This window comes from Xenopus laevis, chromosome 4S (genome assembly GCF_017654675.1).
Source record: "Xenopus laevis strain J_2021 chromosome 4S, Xenopus_laevis_v10.1, whole genome shotgun sequence".
NCBI classification, from domain to species: domain Eukaryota; kingdom Metazoa; phylum Chordata; class Amphibia; order Anura; family Pipidae; genus Xenopus; species Xenopus laevis.
This window is the reverse complement of record NC_054378.1, coordinates 79,215,900-79,238,439: the sequence shown is the minus strand read 5'-3', so window position 1 is coordinate 79,238,439 and position 22,540 is coordinate 79,215,900. Positions and strand designations below refer to the sequence as shown.

Here is a 22,540-nt window from a genome sequence, read left to right as displayed (position 1 = left end):
GGATGGGAACATCCCTAAATCATTAAGATGATTCAGACTTATTTGCAAGGCATCGTCATTTTATTATACTCCTGCCTTTAAAAATGTGCTGTTTGGAATATTTGGACTACTCCATAGAAACATTCATTAAAATAAACAGTGGACACAGCCATCAGATTGGATAGTGAAACCATATTGATGCTAACTGGCATTTCCTTGGTGGCTTTTACTCTGAGCTGAGGTTTCTATAAGAGAAATAAGTCTATGGCAGATTGGCACACAGGTAATGCATCCAATAAAATGTCAGCATCTACACTAATGGTAAAGAGTTAAGTGTCAAAGAAACAAGGAACAAGATCTAGTTAACTTATCTGCCTTTATTTTTTAAACTAAACTATCTATACAGGTATGGGAAACCAGTTATCTATAAAGTTCCAAATGCAGAAAAGCCTACTTCCATATACTCAATTTTTAAGTTTGCATTAGTTGGATAAAATAATTTCCTTTTTCCCTGTAATCATAAAAAAGATGGCCTTACAACAGATTTTAGTGCGATCTGACAAATCCTACGATCGTGCAGCTAACTTTTTATCTCTCAACATCATTCAGAAAATCGATTGGTCAGGTTAAAAAATTTTAATCCTTCACAGTGAAATGCATCCATTGTCCAACAGTTTGCAGGGCCAAGCAGGTGGCTACCCACAGTTTTCATTTCAACTAGATGATTGAAATAGTCTTTTTTGTTGATGGACAAACATACATTTAAACAATCAAGATAAACTTTTTAAAAGGTTCAAGATTAATCTTTTAAAAAGCTTAATATCTATGGCCACATTAAAATAATGAATCCTTTTTGAAGCAAAACCAGCCTATTGGGTTTATTTAATGTTTACATTATTTTCTAGTAGACTCAAGGTATGAAGATCCAGATTGTGGGAAAAGATCTGTTATTCAGAAAGCCTCAGGTCCTGAGCATTCTGGATAACACATAATGAAGGTATTTAAAAATCTCAGCTGTCAATCATATGTTGTCTGTCCTGCCTCTATGCCTCATAGAGACGTGATGTCACTGCCCTCCTCACATTCCCCTTCCTCCTCACTGCCTATATTTGTGGGCAATATATCCGGTTCCTTACTGTGACACAAAAAAGATTTTGGTATGATGAAAATCTTTTCTTAACAGCGCTCACGATATGACGGCTGCCTGCTTGCTGTGAATTCCCAGACTGAAGAAAACAAAATGTCTTTAACATATAGTTTAAGTAAAGTGTATTACCTGTGAGAAACAACTACACATCTAACACTCTGTAGACTTAAGCAGTCTGACTTGTAAAAATCCCCAAAATAGGGTTGCCACCTGTCCGGTTTTGACCTGGACAGCCCTTGATTGACACGGTGATTGGGCAATCGGCGATCGTGTGTCATAGCCCGCCCCTTGACGTCACAGCCACTGCCATCTATGTCCTGGCCCACCCACTGACATCACGTTCCCGCCCCCTGTCCGATCTCAGCCCTACGGAAAGGTGGCAACCCTACTACCAAACACTTTAATGCTTCAATAGTGAAAGCTATGAAAATAAAAGCAGTTACTGAAAGAAGATATAAACCATCAGCGAAGCTCTCTGAAAATAGTTTGTTCTATGGGTCTGCAAAAATATCACAGCCACTTCAGTTCCTGAACACCAGTATAAATGCAGGCTTGGACACTTTTAATGGAAGAATCAAAAGTGAAACTATAAATGTAATCAACTGTTAAGGGGTTGTGAACCTTTAAATTAACTTTATGGAGCATATTTATTATTCTGTGTAAAAAGCGGTGGGATAATACAGCACACACCACCAGACTTCCCCATGTAAAAAAACAGAGTAAAAGTTTTTTCTTATGTGACTTCCGCCAGAAGCAATGTAAAATATCGGTGTCAAATCTGGTGTTCGCATGGCATTAAATTACACACACATTCGCCATTTACACACAGGTTTTTACACCGTTTTTTCAGCGAATTTCTTTTTATACTACATAATAAATATGCCCCTATGTATGACATAGAGAGTAATTTTGAGACAGTTTGCAATTGTTTTTTTTTTTCCATCTTTTATTTTGAGTTTTAGCATTAATTAGCTTCCCAGTTTGCAATTCAGAAATCTAGTTACTAGGGCCCAAATTACCCCAGCAACCATGCACTGATTTAAATGCACTGATTTAAATACACTGATTTGAATAAGAGATTAAAATATGAATAGGAGAGGGACTGAATAGAAAGATGGGAAAAACATGTAGAAAAAGATACATTTGTAGCCTTACAGAGCATTTGTCAGTGACCCCCATTTGAAAGCTGGTTTTATTGTAGCCTTTTTATAAAATAAAGAGATTTTGAAAATGTTAAAAAGTCCAAAAAAACGTGAAAATACATTTTCCATTTAAAAAGATTTATTTCAGAAATATTTTTGCATTGATTGTTGCATGTTTGTGATGGACAAGTCTATAGAGCTGATTTCAGCTTTACAAAGTTGCCTTTAGCAAATATACGAGAGCATAGGAGCTTGGTCTTGGGAACTAAAGAGCCTCCTGCATATCTGAAACCTATTACGTGTATTCACAACAACATTAAATGTAAATCTACAGTATTAATAATTTAGCAGTAAATAAGAAAATTAAATTGTAGTTCTAATACTAATTCATTAACTTAATTGCATATCTTGTAACCTAAATGACACAATCCTTCACAACATTAAAGTAAAATGACCGATTTCATAGGTCAAGCACCCTACCGAGGAATGTCAGGAGACTCTTCTTTTCCTCTGTGCTGCTATCCAACCACTCTCCATCTCCTGGTGATAGAAAACTCATGCTTCTTGTTAAAAACTTTCCACAAGGTCCTTTGATTAGTGAAATGTACTCAGTTTAGCCTGAACAGGACTCAGAAATTCCTCATCTTCAGGAAGCAAGAATCACTAATACGGAATTCAATGCATACAGGCAACTAAATTGGCTGATAATGAAAATCAAATGGATGAGGCCTTTGTTCCATTTTTGTTGTAGACAAAGAAGAAAAACAAAAATGATTTAAAATGGTGCAAGTGTCCAAGTACATCTGATGGAAAAATGCCTCTTTTAAACATTTCCGTTAGCAGATGAGTACTTGTGTACGTTCCCTTTCGTCAGATGCCATCCTTGAAAATGCTGGTTCAACCAATTAGAAGAAATGGTACAAAACAAGCTGAACGATTCTCCCCTTGCAGCTTATAATGGGCTCAAGCATCCTCCCTTCCACTACTTTGCCTTCTGCATGCTTCCTTCCTCCCTCTGCAGCCCCTACCTAAGCTTGTGACGGCTGAATTGATCGGCAAAAATGGAATCAGCTGCCAAAACCAACATTATGGGCTTTTCCAGTGCTCTCTCATCGTAAGTGAAAACTGAACTGGTTGAATGCCCAGCTTGACTTCCGGTCTTTATGCCCAGTGGGAATAGCAGGCAGAAGAGTGGAAGACAAGAAACTCATATCACATCATGTGCTCATATTCTCTGCACTGAAGAAGACACTCCAGTGTAGTTGTTCAGGCTGAACTCCTTGCTGCACATGTAACTGAATAAAGAAGATTCTGCCGGTGCCTAGGACAGCTCCCTGCAATGCAGTATTACACACATGTATAACGAAAGGTATGTCTTAAGATCTGTTTTAATGATTACATTGATTTTAAAGAAACTGAAATAATACTATTTTTTGTACAACCCCTCACTCAGCACAAATACAAACCAGCTGACTGTTTCATTCATATCTACAATTTGCGTGCAAACATTTTCCAGTTGTGCTTCAGTGGGTAGTGATTCCCAGTTCACTTTATACTGGTCTGTGCCTTGAGGAACCTCACAGCAGGGAGCCATATTATGAAAAGGATCTCTTCATGAAATTAATGAGTAATGTAACAGTAGCTGTAAAGTTTACCCAGGTCTAATAACCCACAGCAAACAAACTGATGCTTGCTTTAAAAAATACAGTATGTGCAATAAATGTGATCTCCTGATCCTGGTTGCCTTTGATTACTAAATCTGTAGCAAATGTTGCACTTATACAATATTGTCCGAGTTAATGCAAGCTTGTTTCACACCATGAATACTGGGTATATATGAACATTTTGTTGGCCATTTGTTGAGATCAGGTTGTAGTATTGATAAGCTATCCTGTACTCATATTAGGTCACAGTCAGATTTTACATTTCATCTTGTAATGCGCCTTGTTGGCTGTAGCATGGTGCAGCAGCAGATTCAACATTGAGAGCTCCTCTTTACTTTCTGTAAAAATAAATCTCTCAGACAAAACAAAAAATGGGATATGTCTTAGCCATGCATGGCTACATCGTAGAGAATCCATCCAATCAGATAGAGGCCAGGTTGGAATAGCAGCAGTGCTAAACAATGAGCCACCACAAAGGTATCCATTCTTTCTATTATTTGGAAAAAATAAATCACAAAATCTTAGATGCATTATCTTGCTAATTTTTACTATTTTACTTAAATACACTCTTTAAAGCATTTGGAAATGAGATCATGTATCATGTACTAAAGAAGGACCCAATGGTACCAAAGGATCAGAAGAGAATTTTCTATAACATTTACCCTGTTTTCCGTTCACAAAACTGTAACAATATTTGATCACTGTAATGGCTATGGCATTCAGGAAAGGGAACTCTTATTTTGCAGGGCGCTAATTACGCTTGCAGAAGTCACCGTTATCTTTATACAGACTATGGTGGGTACTACAGTGAGTAGCTCATGACGCAAGACTGATGCTTAAAACCATGCTGCAATGAAAAACATCTTGCTTTATTCACTCAGAAGTCAAACGGAATGTCACAGCACAGACCAAAGCAGCGCTGAAGCTAGTGGTGGCATTCTATTGACTTACAGATAACTTAAAATGTACCTGCTACTTAAAATGTACCTGCCCTGACACTAATTGATTGTAAACATTTTGGTTATTAGAACTAATTCAAAGTATTTTTTTATATACTTCAAATGATCTCAACTTTTTCTTGTGTCCTGTAAGGCTAGGGCCACAAGGGAAGATTCAGGGAGATTGGTCGCCTGGCTACTAATCACCGCGTCTTTGAGGCGACTAATCTCCCTGAATGGCTTGCAGGTATTTCGCACCCGATATCGCTAAAGTCGCCTGCGCCTATTCACACGCGGCGACATGTTTTTCAAAGTCGCTCGAAATTGCCTCACCAATTTCGAGCGACTTTGAAAAACGTGTCGCCGCGTGTGAATAGGCGCAGGCGACTTTAGTGCTAGCGGGTGCAAGATACCAGCAAGCCATTCAGGGAGATTAGACACGGTGATTAGTCGCCAGGCGACTAATCTCCCTGAAATCTTCCCGTGTGGCCTAGCCCTAAATGTTTCAGAATGACTCGGCATCTGAGATGCCCCTCTCCATAAGCTTCAGTAGAATTTAATCTCTTTTGAAGCCCCCATACCAGCTGCAAAGCCCCCTCCGGCATACATGGAAGACAATGGAATTACTAAACATAGTTAGAGAAGCACTACTGGCCCTAAGAACATAAGAAAATAAAGTGGAATCTATTTTGCAATGAAAGCTGCAGTGGATCTGTAGTGTGTACAATGTTTTGTATACATTACACTGTAAAGGCACTGTATTGATTTCACCATGTCAGGTTCATTTTAAAGACCTACAGTATGACGACTGTGAATACCATATTAAGAATACATTTATTGTATTGCACCTAAATAATACATTAGTAGCTAATGATTAATATGGGTTTAAACTAATGTTTTGCTGATACCAAAGGAGGACATATCTTCTTAATGCATTTGAAATGACCATACTTTTGTCCATGTTACATTGCAAAGCCTTCATTTAAAGTAACAGAAATCATATTACAGGAAACAAGCCAGATAACCGGACACTGTAATAAAGAGTCAAAAGAAGCAGCAGGTAAGTACTATATTTAGTGGACTGGCAGTAAAATGACAATTAACTAAACTGAATGTTTTTTTACAGTCTTAACTAAAGGGCTGCTTTGGGGCACAGCAGCTGATCCTCAGCATAAACTACATTCCCTTGCTGTCAGTATTCTGTAGTAAAAACTAAATGAGAGCTGCCATATTGGCTGCCTCTTCTCAGTCATACGCCGAAGACTTCAACAGGTCAATTACTCTTGTGGCGAAAAATGGATGATGAGGTACTGGCAGTATAACACACACAAAAGGGGGAAATACTACCCCAACCCCAGCACATTTTAATCCAAAGTTAAACAATTGTATAAGTTTTGCATAACTTTCTGCTGGTGCTGTCAGACCCATTTTATCCATGAGGCTACTTGAGAACTTTGCCTTATGTAGAGCTTTACCAGGGGATGCAAAAAACTCTCACTGTTCCAACTTTTTTGGTCCTAAAACAGCAAACCTAGATTATCACTAAAATTAAAAAAAACAGAAGTTTAATTAAATATATGAGCTAAAATTTCATATCAAGATCATATGTGTAATGAGCCATATATTGATTAGATGTTACCAGTGATGTATTCAATATTTCCACAATGTGCTGCTCTGCTACTTGGCAATTCTATAAAAAGCATCATCTCTGCAACAAGTAGGTCAATTCATTATCCATAAGTGTAATTACTGCCTCTGCAAAACTAATCTAACTCTAGCAACTTAGACCCAAAACAACCAAATGGTTTGTTTCTGCTGTGAATAGTTAACATGTATATACAATAGCTACTTTATATACATTTGCATTTTTGGTTTAGGAATGATAAAGGCCATTAAAACTCTAAAAATGCACTGCAGACTGTTGCTGAGCATAATCAGCATGTCTTGTGTCTGACTTAGTTCCATTACGCCTTAAGGCAAACAATAAATTAGAGGCTCACGGTTATGAATTTTGAAGTAGATCGTAACAGCCTAAGACAGACAATAGCATATAATAAAAGAACCCCTCTGGTGTAGAAAGAATTTTCATGCTCTAAGTGCCCTTTAATATGCTATAACTAGTGCAAACATATAGTGCAGCATATGGCTTCATACATAAAAGAATATTTACATGCACAATAAGGAGCCACCTGGATTGTTGCAAGATAGATAAGATTCCAAGGGCCCATATCCCCTGTATGTAAATACCACTAAGGCACTATAGCTAATAACATAGCTTACAAATGGATACCTATATTATTTCTATAGTGCCAACAATTTTCAGCCCTTTAAAAAGATTATACAGAATTCTTTTCCCCAGTGGAGTTTACAATCTATGGATCCTATTGCATTCACAAACAGTAGGGTTCATTTTATCAGAAACCAATTAACCTGCCTGTATATTTATGTCAGAGGAAAGCGACTGAAACCCAGGTAAAAAAGACAAAATCCTCAAGCCACCTTGATTATTGTTATGCCAGCATTCTGCAGCACTGAAGCTTGTGATGTATACCCAACTCTATAACCACATCATTTCTGTTGCTCATAATATGACAGCAGAAACATATAATATTCTACAAAGCTTTGAACAGAAATGAGGAATGATGTAGGGACACTGTACTGTCAGGTCAGCATGTAGCGCCAAGAACTTGCTGCACTTTTCCAACTCTTACAATAGAACGTCTGCTAGACAGCCAAAGAACGCATTGATTATTTACAAATACAAATCAGATAAAATATAAAGTTCTGAGATCACGGGAGAATAGTGATCACTTCCCAAATAAGTATGATGAATAAGCCACATTGCTGAAATTGTGTTCATAGAAGAGTTACTGAGTGATACAGAAGTTACAGCATTCGTACAGAGAAGTTACTGAAATAACCTCTGAATGGCAGATGATTAATGATCTGTACATGGAAAAACTGATGGTACAAAGGGTGGCATTTACTAGTAGTACATATGAAGGTGGCACTTAAAGCAGTAATTTTATGTAAAGTAATGTAAAGCTGGCCATTGCAATCAGCTATAAAACAGCCGTGTCTCATTAACAAAAACATTCCTTTACATTCTGAAAGAAAAAGAGAGAAAGTTTACCTGTGAGCTGCATGTTGGCTGAACATCACAGCGCTGGCTGAACTCTGCTGAACACAAACTCCAAGTTCCTGCACATGTTTGTCTTCCTGTCTGTACACTGCCTCCAGCTAGGAATGCAGAAAAGCCTGAGCTGAAGCTTGTTCAGCCCAATCACATCTTCAATTTGGGACAGCTAAACAATAGCTCATTGCACACTGAGTGCTATAGACTCTGGGAACATTCTCCATAAGCACAGTGCCATTCAAACAATGCAGCCTGTTAGTCCTCCTGTCAAGCGGGTGTGTTGTGTTCTATGGGAGTTGTACAGGGTGGGGGCTGGGGGGAAACGGAACTGTAATCAAACCTTTCTTTTACTAGATCAGCTTTGAAGGTGCCTATTTTATATGTTTACAATTGCCATGAACCCGAGTTCTGCTGGCTTGTAGCTCACTTCTACAAAGCAGCGATATCCAACCTGGACTATGATTCCAAAAACTTCTACTTCTACTTCGACACCTTGCCCAGGTGTCTCCTATGGGGAAGAAGCTTTAATAATCTGCAAATAGATTAAAATATAGCTAGTAAAATGGAAGTATACATGGTCTCTCAGATTATCATGTCTACTCTGCCCCTGACCCAGTTGCCTCTAGGTATGTTGCAGTCACAACACAGTTGGGCTTATTTATCAACACTGGGCACATTTGCCCATGGGATGTTACCTATAGCAACCAATCAGTGACTAGCATTTTAAAGCCAGCTGCAAGAAGAACAATGAATGCAGCAATCTGATTGGTTGCTATAGGTAACAGCCCATGGGCAAATTTGCCCAGTGTTGATAAATCAGCCCCACAATCCTGCGACTGGTAGATTCTTCAGAGCGACATGTTGCTCACCAACCCCCTTGATGTTGCATACGTTGCCTCAAAGCAGGCACTTTTTTTAAATTCCTGGCTTAGAGGCAAATTTTAGTTGCATAAAAAACTGTAGCCTGCCAGTCCACATATGGGCTAGTAAATGAACAATACTTATATTGTGCCACCCAGGAACATTTTTCCATTCTGTGTTGCTCCCCAACTCTGTTTACATCTGAATTTGGTTCAGGGGTAAAAAAAAGTTTGGGGACCCCTGCTTTAGGAAAAGACATGCCCTTCTCGTATATCCTGTAGCTGCTACCACTGTCTTCCCTTTCTACCATCCTTTTCCTGACCGCCTCCCACTTCAACCCCTCTACTTTTCATTCAATGTCTTTCTGTGAGCCGCCACAGATAGGGTTGCCACCTTTTCTCAAACTTTTTACCGGCCGGTGGGGGAGCGGGAACAAAAGGGGAGGAGTCATGCAACACACGGCAGAAGGGGGTGGGGCCACATTGCGCAATGTCCAGAAGGTAAGATCTAAGCGAATTGGGGATGGGCCAAGGCAGAGCAGGGAGAAACACCTGCTCTGCTGGACAATATAGTGTAATTCCATCATCATCATTTCAACGTGCAACCTTTACAGGCCTTTTATAGAAGGGGTATTTATCATGAATGATCTCTGTATTACAAACAGATGTAATGTGTAGGACTTCTTGTATATAACGGATTTTAAAGTTTTTTTATAGTTATTCCGGTCCAGCTGCTCCACTATTCACATAAATTTGGGTCTGTTCATACACAGATCGAAAACAAAAATATTCAAACACACAGATTCCCTGGACTTACCTCAGTCGCAGCCGTGCTAAGACGGGTGAATAAACAGTAGATGCCCATGGCGAACTCCCAGAGCCAACTTACTATCCATATATTTTACACATGGGAAGTGGAATGAGGGTGGTGACACAACAGACATCTATGTATATGCAATTATTTGCCACCATTCTGAGTGGTTCCTAAATAGTGTTTCATAATTTAAATATTTGATTTTTCCATATGATGGTTATCTTTTAATTTAGCAAGGCTTTTTTTCTTTATACGTTTGGAGAACTACTTCTTCTACTTCAGTTATGCACACTATAGTTTTTTTATGGCATCTTTTGCATGAGGAATATACAAAAATACAAAGGTTTGTAAATGTAATTGCTAATGAAAGCAGTATCTGTTTGTCCCTTGCTATTTTCTGCACTGCTGATTCTGACTACTGAAACAATGTAACAGAAGACATCTAATTAACAAATCTGTGAAAAAGTATGACAAGGTATTGTTTGGCAAAGACAAAGAATTGTTGCTTGAGGACAACTGACTTTATCTACATTGTTTCAAGATACATTGCTTGCAAATTCCTTTATAAGCACGTGTTTTTTTAAAAACATAAATGCATATAAAAAATGTTACATTTTCATTCAATAGCAACATTTTATTCTAGGTTTATACCCCTTTTAAACTGGCACAACATCGACCCATCCATGCCCATTCTATCAATTAAAAATGCAATTCTCCGCTGTCCAATTCTACCCACTGCATTCCATAAAGGTCAGCTTATCTGTTGTAATGGGGGTTTGCTCTAATTAAAGCAATTTAATTCACTCCACACCCACATAGCTATGAATGCCCAGTGGAGACATGGAACATTTCAGCACTTTCTTCTCGATTTAACAAACAAAACATTTATGTACACTTTCTAGGGTTAAATGTTAAAATAATTACGCTGCTGTATAACATAGAATACTTGTGTCTGTTAACAATGGCCAAACTATTTGTTGGTGGTATATAAAATTAAAAGTAGTAACTCTCTTACTCAGAATAAACGATCAGCAGTCCAAGGACAACTTATAGCTAATGATATGGAATGAATGATATAAGCAAGGCTTGCTGTGGTCTTCAAGCATGGGAAAAAATCATTAGCATCAGAAGATTTTGGATTTTTAATCTAAAGTGGTAGTCCTCACTCTAAACCTGACTAAGTGGTAGCCAAAGGGCCAAGCACTAAATCGCACACGATCGCCTGCGCTAAAGCACATGTGGCGATTTATTTTCCGAAGTCGCCTCACGAGGAAACTTCACGCGACTTCCAAAAACGAATCGCCGGTGTGCTTTAGCGCAGGAGATTTTTCATTTTAGCCAGCGCGAGAGAGAGGGAAGGCGTTAAGGGAGATTGGTCGCCGCAAAGACGAGGCGACTAAATCTCCCTGAATCGCCAAGTGTGCTAATGTTCGTTTTTAGAACTTATCTTTGTATTCAGGCCCTCTTCTACTTTTGTTCCACTCTCTTGTTCAAACCAATGAAACTGGAGCGAAGCTAACTAAAAAGCTAGTAAAGAAACAGTAACATCAAAAAATGTAATTGTTTTAAAGTAATAGAAATAAAATGCAGTGTTGCCCTGCACTGGTAAAACTGCTGTGTTTTCTACAGAAACACTACTATTGTTTAGATAAATAAGATGCTGTGTAGCCATAAGGTAAGACACACACACACACACACACATATATATATATATATATATGTATATATATATGTGTGTGTGTATATATATATATATATATATATATATATATATATATATATATATATATATATATATATACGTATATATACGTATATATATACACATACATACACAGTCATATAAAAAAAAGTTTGGGAACTCCTCTCTGGAGTTTTTTTTTTGTAACATTGGCTGAGCTTTCAAAGTAGCAACTTCCTTTTAATATATAACATGCCTTATGGAAACAGTAGTATTTCAGCAGTGACATAAAGTTTATTGGATTAACAGAAAATATGCAATATGCATCATAACAAAATTAGACAGGTGTATAAATTGTGACACCCCAACTGTATATGTATGTATGTATACACATATATATATATATATATATATATATATATATATATATATATATATATGTATGTATGTGTGTGTGTGTGTGTGTGTGTATGTAAAACAAGAAACTTTCATAGTGGCTGCCTGGCACTTATAGTGTTAATAATCAAAGCTGAAGTCACCATCTGTTCAGATTCCAAATGAGTGTTTAATGGCAGCCTCAATCTTGCACGTAATGAAAGAGAAGCACAATGAGAATTATATTCTTTGACTCATCCAAAATCAATCCAATTCATTCTGTGCACAGATGGAGGAAGTGATATGTTGATGCCCAAGCAGCTATTATATAGTATGATAGAAGAAACAAATGGCAAAGAAACTTTGCAACAATGAATAAAGACAGGATGCTTTTAAACTTTTAATATGTAAATCTAATTCAGTGCTTAAAGGGGTTGTACACATTTAAGATAACTTAGTATTATGTAGAAAGTGATATTCTGAGACAATTTGCAATTTGTTTTAATTTATTATTATTCAAGGTTTTTGAGTTATTTAGCTTTTTATTCAGCAGCTCTCCAGTCTGCAATTTCAGCAATCTGGTTGCTATGGTTGAAATGTCCCTAGCAACCATACATTGATTTGAATAAGAGACTGGAATCAGTCAGTCAGTATACAGGTAGGGTTGCCACCTGGCCAGTATTTTACCGGCCTGGCAAGTATTTTACCGGCCTGGCCGGTAAAAATGATGGTTGATCCCAATGTTATTAATAGGCTAAAAAGATAAACATATAGGAAGGCTTGTATTTTTTTCCAGAAAAAGGGGCAACCCTATATACAGGGTGACCTACATACTAATTCATAAGAAATTGCGTAAATTCACATACATGTATTTTAATGACTGTATATCAGAGTGAGTAACTGATAAACAACACTGAGAAATATCTAGGGACCTTCTAAATACACAATAGTAATGAAAAATTATATAATAAAAAAATTATAAATACATACTTGAGCACAGACTCAGATTGACAATCTGCTAAATCTCTTTCCAAGGGAATTGACCAGGCACACGCAGACTCTGGTTCTAAAGCTGCAAAGATAAACGCAGGCCGAAAATCAGCCTGTCCTCTGGCCTCCGCTGGCTCCTGTGTCACACAGAGTGGATTAAACAAGGGGAATGCACACTCACACATTTCCAAGCCAAATCTGCTCTGTGTCTGCACCCAGGATAACACAGTGCCTTTTGATGCAGACACAGGAGCCAGCACAGGACAGCAGATGATGTTCTACCTGCATTTAACCACAGGATGAGAATCAGCCTTACCCTCACAGCATTAGCAATACTGGAAAAGTATTTCACAATCTAAAAATAGGAAACTATAATTATCTATTTGTATCTGATCAAATTCTTTTGGTATTTAAAAGGGTGGTGTTAAATTATTGTAATAAATAATATGTCAGCATTAGAATAATTCCACTGGTTAATGAGTGTGGTTGTACAGTAGCAGCATAATTATGTGTCAGATGTTCTCTGCTCTATAGGAACAACCGTTTAAACTCAAATATTTGTATAACGAACTAACAATGTTATATCCTGTTGTATTAAAACCCATTTGTCTATCCAGAGCCCGGGCAACATAAAATGGCACCCCCCCCAGTACTTGGTAATTACTCATTCTATCCCCCACACTGCTGCTGCTCCTCGTAACACTTCTATCTTCCCTGCCATCACAGTTCCTTTCTCAGAAATCCTGACCCCCAGGCAAAGAGTTAACAGAAGCAAAACTGCTGAACACTAGGGGGCAAATTCACTAAGATTCAAAGTTGCGCCAGGCGCAACTTCGCCGCACTTCGTAGTTTCGCCAGCGCTCCGCAAATTCACTAAAATCCGAAGTTGCGCTCAGGGGTAGCGTAAGGTTGCGAAGTTGCGCTTGCGTTGATTCGCTAAGTAAAGCGAAGTTACGCTAGCGAAGGCTAATTTGCATACGGCGCGAAATTCAAATTTCAATGGAGGAATACGTATCAGCACTACAAATGGCTCGAAAACCTTCAAATCATCAAATAAAAATTTTATTTTGCCCAACACATGTGCCCACTGTCTAGGTAAGTTGCCATGAGTCAGTAAATGTAGGGGGGAAGGAGTGGAGCCCCTAAAAATTTTTCGATCTTTTTCAGCCTATCACCCATAATGCAGAAAACACGCCAGCGTTTTTTGGGACTTAGAAAAATGTTTGACTTTTTTTGAAACAATCCCTATCTACTCTATTGCGCTTTGCCAGGTCTGAGGTGGCGAAGGAAGTCTAGCGTAAAAGGTAGCGTTCAGTACACTGCGCGAGTTAGTGAATTTGCATAGTTACGTCGCTAGCGAAACTTCGCCAGGCGTAAGGGTGCGAAGTAACACTAGCGAAACTACGCCAGCGTTCGTTAGTGAATTTGCGCAGTAACGAAAATGACAAACGCTAGCGAAGTAACGCTGGCGTTCGGCGCTTAGTGAATTTGCCCCTAGGAGTATGACCCTTCAGCCTTCCCATAGTTTTGATCCCTAGTTTATGTTTCTCAGTGTTACAAATTTTTTAAACCAAAAATTCAAGAATAGTGTTTTGCTAGTTGGGAACAGTCTCCCTTGTTGTGGGAAACTTTACATCTGTAATGAGCAATTGAGTTTATAGGGAACTGTTTCAATGGCTTTGTAAACAATGAGTCTCATACTGGATATAACTATATCTAGCCATGAGTAGAATATGTATTTCCTGTCTGTACATTGTAAATGGGGGCCTATAGACAGTCACAAAGAGAAGAAAAATACCTGAGGGAATTTGGAGAGATTTGGAAGAGTTTTTTGTCCCACTAACATTAGCATAGATCCGTTATGTGATATACAGCCCTATACAGAAAATTGTTTATGGTACCGATGTCATCTTTAGCCTGAGGCACTGAGCAACTGTCTCATTCAACACAAGAGTTGAATACTTTTATAGTATTGTTTTTTTTAGTACATAATAAGGGTGTCATAGGATCTATATAAATGTCCACTCCCAAGGTAATATAACAATACATATCACAAATTAATTAAATGAATAGTTTATTCAAATGTGTTCCAAAATTATAGTCACACCAGACCTTTTGTCACTATATACAGTACAAGTAGAATTCTCCCCAGACCTCCACATCGTGTGAAAAGAGATTTATTGCATGATTTATTTGCTAAAGTACCCAATCCTATCAGTTTCTGTAAATCCTATTATTATTGCTCACAACACAGACAAATAGCTAATATAAGCACTAATTTCAAACAGTTCTGTCTGAATTTAGGTGAAAGACTAATCTGAACATAAAAATGTAATCGTGGTGCACACATAATATATAAAGATAGAGCAAAGATGCACAACCAGTGAACAACTGCCCTCTACAGGAGGCTACTGATGATGATGATACTAGCCAATAGCTTGCTTGCATAATTGTAAAGCCAATAACTTTAGACTATATTACTTCTTTGGAAAATTACAGTGAGGCCAATTTATTAACAATTGGCCACTGACTGCTTTGGTATGCAGATTAAAATAAATGAAATGGTGGATTCAAAAGGCAGTGTTTGTTTTCAGCTAACAGAAGCAGTCCCATATTTTGATAACTTTGCAAGAGGCCTAAAATGTAAACACTTCTCATTATAACTGTATATTTCTAAGTGGTATTATTCAGAGCTATGTGTGTATACATATGTCTGAGCTCTATTTGGGTGTTGGTAACAGGTGGCTCCTTTAATCTGCTCTGTGCAGTTTATTATTAGTCTACTCTCAGGCTTAATATTGTGTGATGCAAACATGATTAGTTGCTTAATGAAAAGAGTGGTAGAAAACATACCCAGCTTGGGAGCACCCTCCGGAGGGTAGTCTGGAAACTGACCTTCTGATGGGACACTCACAGTCCTACGTAGGCTCCTACTTCTGCTGCTTTCTGGAGGTGGGTCCTGTGCAGTTTCCCCAGGCATCTACGATAAGAAAAGGCACAGACATAAGAACAACTTGATTTGGTAATGATCCCTGCTAATCTCCTTGCAGAGAGATAAGGCAGTCCCCACTTGATCTCTTTATCCTGTATGTGATTACAAGACATAGAAATGCCAGCCTATGTTTGCATTTAAGTAACTAAAGCATGCCCTCTAGTGGTGGATGATAAACAGTGCCTGAGAACAATGTTTACAGCATTTTACTGAAGAATCGACGACAGGCTCCTGCTGCATTCCATAACAACAATCTATTAACAATGTTCTATACTCTTCTTAAACTGCTCAGGAGGATCATTCAGAGATGTTCATGCTGTGACACTGCAGCTGTTAATACTTAATACTACCAATGTCAATGGCGCTATATTTATAATAATAATACCACCATAAAGTAATAATAATAAACTTGCAAAAAGCAGAAAGGCCATTGGTTGGAGAACACCGAGTTATGCAACATTCATTCCAAAGAATTAACTTTTTATCAAGCCTTATGAAAAAAAAAGTATGCAAGAAACACTCTAAATACATGACACACAATAAAATAAAATAAATAAATGGGTAGACATTATTTTCCCTTTCCTGGTTAGCCCGGGGGCCAAAAAACTTATCCCAATGGAGCCCAAAATGTGATTGGCCAAATCAGGCAAATATATGCCTTCTGGTCACTTATTTTGTTATTATCCTGGGAAGCTAAAAGATTGCTTAGCCATGTGTCCAAAGAGTCTTAATGTGATGGCTCATGAGGCACAATCAGATGGAAACAGGAAAAAAAGGAATAATTCTTAGACAAATGTTTGCCCAAGCCTATCGTCATGCTAAGTTTAGTACTACACCACAAATCCTTCAAGCTGACAGGACAGACTGGAGTTGCAGGTAAAGTCACATAGCTGTACAAGCAGTATGCAGTTGCGAAAGAAGAACGTGCCAGGCTTGCCTCCAAATAATAAATTGGAGGGGCCCAGTGTGAATTACCTCTCTTGCCCTCATGTTACGCCCCTCGCCCGCGGCATGGGAGCGCATGAATTTAAAGGAGACCATCTATACTATAGAGGAAGCTGCCCCTCCTGCTCCACCGGGCCTCCTCAGCGACCACTGGCCTGCTTCCACTATAGTTACACCACTGGCAGTATGGTAGCAGGGAAGTTGATGTACATTAGCAGTTTCAACATTTTAATAAGTTAGCCTATTTAGTTTATAATAGTCAACACTTGGGATTCACCACCATTCCTACCAAGGCAGCCATAAAGCAGAACAACTGGAATCGAATACACAATACAAAAAAAACTTTTAAGCTTTTTGCATTAGGCACATTTTTGTGTCAGGACCCTTCTTCCTGCAGAACAGCAATCTGACACATAAAAATCAGCAGATAGCTGCACTTGGAGATATAAAGTGCACTACCGACTCTCCATGTATGAAAGCAACCCTATGCAGTTAGACCAGGGGTGCCCAAACTTCTTGCAACGAGCGCCAGATTTCAGAAGTATGCGAAAACAGTGCTCTCTACATGCTAGTACGCGTCTATTGCTTACACCTTCAGCACACAGGCAGTAGTATAGACCAAGTGGCAGATCATTTCACTAATGTGCCCAAATATTACTGCTACGGCTACGCGATTCCTGATCACACTGTGCTGGTGGGCCGCATTATTATTAATTTCATGATGAAGGCTGAGGGCCGGTGTAAATTTGAAAAAGGGCGGCAATTGGCCCCCGGGCCGCACATTGGACATGCCTGAGTTAGACAGATCATGATGCACATAATGCTTCCAATTGCAGATACCTTGCTACCCTTCCTTCCCATTAAAGGAGAACTAAAAAAAAAAAAAATTCATATTTTACATACAAACTTATTGTACCAACCTAAAGTTTCAGTATGAGAAGCTAAGATTAGGGGTTGTCGCAAATTTATAAGCAGAAAATGAGGTTTGTCTGTAATATAAGATGATGCTAAAAGGCTGATTATTTAATTCTGATTCTAGTTCCACTGGTTTCTGAGCCGACATGTAGTAATTAACTGTATTCAGGGCCGCCATCAGGGGGGCACAGGGGGTACTCCTGTACCGGGCCCGGGCTTAAAAGGGGGTCTGGCTGTGCTGCACCATACTAGGAATGTTCAAAAAACTCTCTGCTTTATCACACACACACATTCCAGAAGCCCACTGAAGCGGATTAATTCAGCAGAGAAGCGCTGCTACTCTGAGCCAAACAGCCAGACGGGTTGGTAAAGCCTTTACCCCTTCCGAGCCACAAACATAGCAAACAGGGTCCAGCCTCCGTAGGTCAGCCAATGTGAGGTCAGTGACACAAGCCACTACAGTACGTCACCAATTCTAAGAATCTGCCCCTTCAGCTTGCCGATTGGCTTGAAAATCATGATTGACAACGGCTCTGGAGCACAGATTGCGACTTGATTGGTTGGTTGCTCCGGTTCTGCTTTTCTTTACTGTATGTGGTGTGTGTATTTGCTGCTGTGCCTGGACTGTCTCACAAAAGCAAGTGGGTGCTTTGTGTGGGTGACAGCTGATAAGAGGGCATGGGAGTGTGGCATGGGAGCCTGAACTGAATCAGTCTGGAAAATAAAACGCAGAACTGTTGGCTTCTAAAATAACTAGTGCATGTTTATTATGTGGCAGGCAAAAATGGGCTCTTGTCATGAATTCACATGGCTGGGGTAAATTGGGTGACATGCAGCATTCTTTTATATTCTTTCTATGTGTCTTGCCCTTAGCTGGGGTGTAACAGGGTAGCACTAACACTAGCCTTGTTTTTTGTAATTGTGTTGTGTCGCTTGTTTATGATCACCAAAAAGATCAGATAACATTATTAGACAAAAGTGGCCAACTCTGAGTCAGCTAAAGAGGATCATATACTCTCAGTGCAAATAATCCTTTTGCAAGGCTAGCCTACTTCAGGCAATAGTATACACAAGGCCGCCATCAGGGGGTACTCCTGTAGCGGGCCCGGGCCTAAAGGAGGGCTGTGCTGCACTTTTTGAAATAGCCGGGCCCCTATTGAAAGCTCTGAAGCCGTGCCACTTCTTCTGAAGTCCTGAACTGCCGAAAAGCCGAAGTTCCGAACAGCCAAAGTCCCAAAGCCACGAAAAGACCCAAAGTCACAAAATGAGCCGAAGTTGAAGTCCTGAAGCCACAAGTTCAGTTCTACTGAACACCAATGTGGTGTTTTTTTTATTTTTTTAAACCCCTGGCCACCAATGTATTATTTTAATGCCATATATGTTTTTTTTTAAAAAATTCTCTGGAGCTCCAATTTTATTTTTTAACTTGAAAGGGGGGGCCTGGCAGATCTTCTCTGCTAAAGGGTTGCGGTTGCCTTGGGCTGGTACAGAAGCCTAAAACATAATGTACATTTTTAGTCTAATTTAGTTCTCCTTTAAAAGAGGATTCAATAGCCCTTTACTCTCAAACTGATCCATCGGGGACCCATAAATGCCTGTTTGATGTACCTTGTTCATTTAAGTGGAATAGGGAAGTCTGGGTTCAACTGTACATAATTAGGGGCCCATTTATTAACAATCAAATTGCGATTTTTTTTCTATAAATCTTGAAAAATTTGTGGTTTTCCTATATTTTTTAAAAGCCCTATAAATCTGAAATTTATTAAGTGAAAAAAACACAAACATCTTTAATATCAAACTTCGCTAATTAAAAGTTGTCACGGTGCTATAGAAGTCAATGAAAGCTGCACCAATCGTATTGGACCACTTTTAATCAAATAGGACTTTTAGAGGTTTTTGTATTTTTTTCGCTAGGAATTGTCTGAAAAAACAAGAATTAGTGGTTTTCGAGGTACCTGTATTTGTATTTTTTTAGCACTTCTTTCTCACTTTTTATATTCTGATCTTTTATAAATTAAAAGACAATTGTGGTTTTAGAGAATGTGAGTTTAGTTGTGGTTTCAAAGACCACTAAAACCACTAAAATTCAACCTAATAAACAAGTGTTGGCATTTGCAGAGAAGAGGACCTGATGGGATGTGAGGTAGCACCTGCATACAAATAGTGCCCCTGCGCTACAAGTAAAGTGGGGATGTTTTGGGGGATGCCAGTGGTATAATTTTTTTTAGGGGTCGAAGGTATTATAATGCATATACTCAGCACTAGAAGTAGTTTCCAGAAAGAAAAATTAGATGGAGGACGGAAGCATTCTTTGAAATTATTTGCAGGTAGGAGCCTGTAGTGAAAAAAAAAGAATGCAGAAGAGAGGCTGAATGTGTGAGAATTTAGAAACCAGCTAGGAAGAGTAGTATAAGAGAACATATATCTAGTTCCCATGTATAGTCCTAAATTATCACTATTATTCATTATCTATATAGTGCTACAGCTAGAGGGAGCAATACCTATTTCAGTGCTATATGTAGTAAATATAACTGTACCATTAAGATTAATCATCATTCACATCAGGAGGAGCTTACAATTAGTCGCTGTTAGACTAAACCCACACAAACACTTTAAAACTATTCAAACTCCATACAATTTGGAATAAATCTGCACTGCCCAAGTATAATGATAACCAGTCAGTCCCACTTGCTAATGCTTGATAGAATGTTGTACTCCCATCTTTAGGCACAATACATTAGACCAGGGCTATCTAACAAGAAGCCCATAGGCACATAGTTGCCCCTCCAAGAGAGTGAATAAATTCAGACAGTACTTAAATCAAACCTGTCCAATATCAATCAGATGCGGCATATTCCAAAGGATTTTAATGCCACCAGGGCACATATAATCAAAGGCAAAATATAACTCTTTGTATGACACAAATTCATACCTCCCAACTATCCCTTTTTCGGAGGGACAGTCCCTCTTTTGACAGCTCAACCTGCAGTCCCTCATTTGTACTGGAAAGTCCCTCTTTTCTCTGCACTGAACAGCCAGAAAAAGAAATAAAGTTTCTCACTTAATTGGCTTTTAGCAGAGAGCCCAGAACAGCTAACAGGTGCAAATAAGATACTTTGTAACAATTTTGAGACACAAAAACACAGTTTAGATAAGGAGAAATATTTTCAAACTTTTCATAACCTGCCAAATTTTGTAAAACAAACATGGTAATTAGGGGGTGTGGCCACAGAAAAGGGGTGTCAACAAAATTGCTGTGCTACGTGCGGGAAAAATTTTTTTGTCCCTCTTTTTACTTCCAAAATGTTGGGAGGTTTGCACAAATTTAATATATAAACTGGCCGTTGCACATGTGGTATGGCAAATAATGTGGGCACGCTGCATGTAAAATGTTGCACAGTGCTGGCCTAAATACTGCTTCCAGAAACAAATGCACTGCATATTGATCCAGGATCTCTAATCCGGCTTGTCTGGTTAATTGTCTTTTTATAAAAGCTTGTGTTAGAGGACACAAAGCCCTTCTTCCTAATAGCAGTGGGAACTCTTCATGTCAAACACAAGAATGATTATGTAAAAGACAGCTTTCCTTGTAAGTCAATCATTTACTCCACTTTTTAAGAGACAAGTTTTAAATGGTAATTACGTGGAAAAGCAAAAAGGAGAATAAAATCCTGCACAGAGAAAAAGCCTCCCAGAAGCCTTGGGCACAAAACAGAAACATTTTTGGCAGCGAGGTTGGATTTGTGAAGGGCTCCATTTTGCGTGTTTGTGATTAGTCACAGTTTTAAGCAATCAGCTCTCCCACTTCTGACAAATTATTGAGAAGGAATATGTGTGCTATGGGATATGGTCAAAAGACTCACACAAGACTAATGACATGATTACTCAAGACAGCCATGGGAAAATTGGATATTTAAGCCAAACATTTATAATAGCATGAATATTAGACAACCCTAAAATATATTTCTAGATGATATAGAACAGTTAATTAATGAACTTAACTATTAACCATTGAATACTTATTGACCATTCTGTGTGTAACATGCCATCAGAGCATTCCAGTCTGACTCGCTGTCTTTCATGGGATCAGATTTAAATTAAAATTAGAAAATTCAGCCCATGAACATGTCATTAAGGTGGCGAGGTATTTTGCTGCTGCAAAATGTTTTATTGCCTCCAATCACTTCCTGTTAAGGATGTTTGAATTTTAAGGTTCCAGTAGTCAAGGTACACCATTTTTTTCCTAAATGTGAAGAATTTTCCTTATCTAGATTTAAAATGAGAAGCAAAATACCATGTGGTATCAGCCTTAAGATAATGGTAAACAAAGAGGAGACGGTTCTGTATTTTGACCATCCTCACACTTAAGGTTTGAGAGTCATGGGACAAACTGTCAGGAAAATTCTTATTTGACTTTATTTTTGAGCAGGGCCGCCATCAGGAGGGTACAGAGGGTACAATTGTACCTTGCTAGGGACTAAAGGGGCCCTGGCTGTGCTGAACTTTTTAGAATTTGCTGGGCCCCCCCCCTGACAGCGATAAAGTCATTCGCCGAAGAGCTTACGTCCCAAAATGCAGAAGAGCCAAAGTCCCGAACCACCGAAGACCAGAACTGAGTCGAAGCAGCTAACTGAGTCGAAGCAGCAAACTGAGTCGAAGCAGCAAACTGAGCCGAAGCAGCAAACTGAGCCGAAGCAGCAAACGGAGCCGAAGCCGCAAACGGAGCCGAAGCCGCAAACGGAGCCAAAGTGCCTGAAGCCACAAAAACACCCGAAGCCTCGAAAAAACACCAGAAGCCACTAAAACACCCGAAGTTGTCCTGAAGCCACGAAAAGACCCAAAGCCGCAAAGAATCCGAAGCTGAAGCCGCAAAAAGAACCAAAGCCAGGAAAGGAGCCTAAGGAAAGTTCCATTAAATTTTATTAAACCCCTGGCCACCAATGTTTTTTTTTTTTTTTTTAA

At 38.9% G+C, this 22,540-nt stretch overlaps 1 protein-coding gene across 8 annotated transcripts in view; it reads right to left on the bottom strand.

The window, feature by feature from the left end:
* Window positions 1-22,540, bottom strand: part of rasal2.S (RAS protein activator like 2 S homeolog) — a 152,374-nt gene that overhangs the window by 53,950 nt on the left and 75,884 nt on the right. For 5 of the 8 annotated variants that reach the window (XM_018260952.2, XM_018260953.2, XM_041561504.1 and 2 more), the window contains exon 3: window positions 15,580-15,706. In XM_018260952.2, coding sequence (XP_018116441.1) covers window positions 15,580-15,706 — 127 coding nt within the window. Of the gene's footprint in view, window positions 1-2,748; window positions 4,423-8,003; window positions 8,492-15,579; window positions 15,707-22,540 lie in introns of those variants that run through there. The other 3 variants (XM_018260955.2, XM_041561503.1, XM_018260957.2) reach the window with 3 other exon arrangements.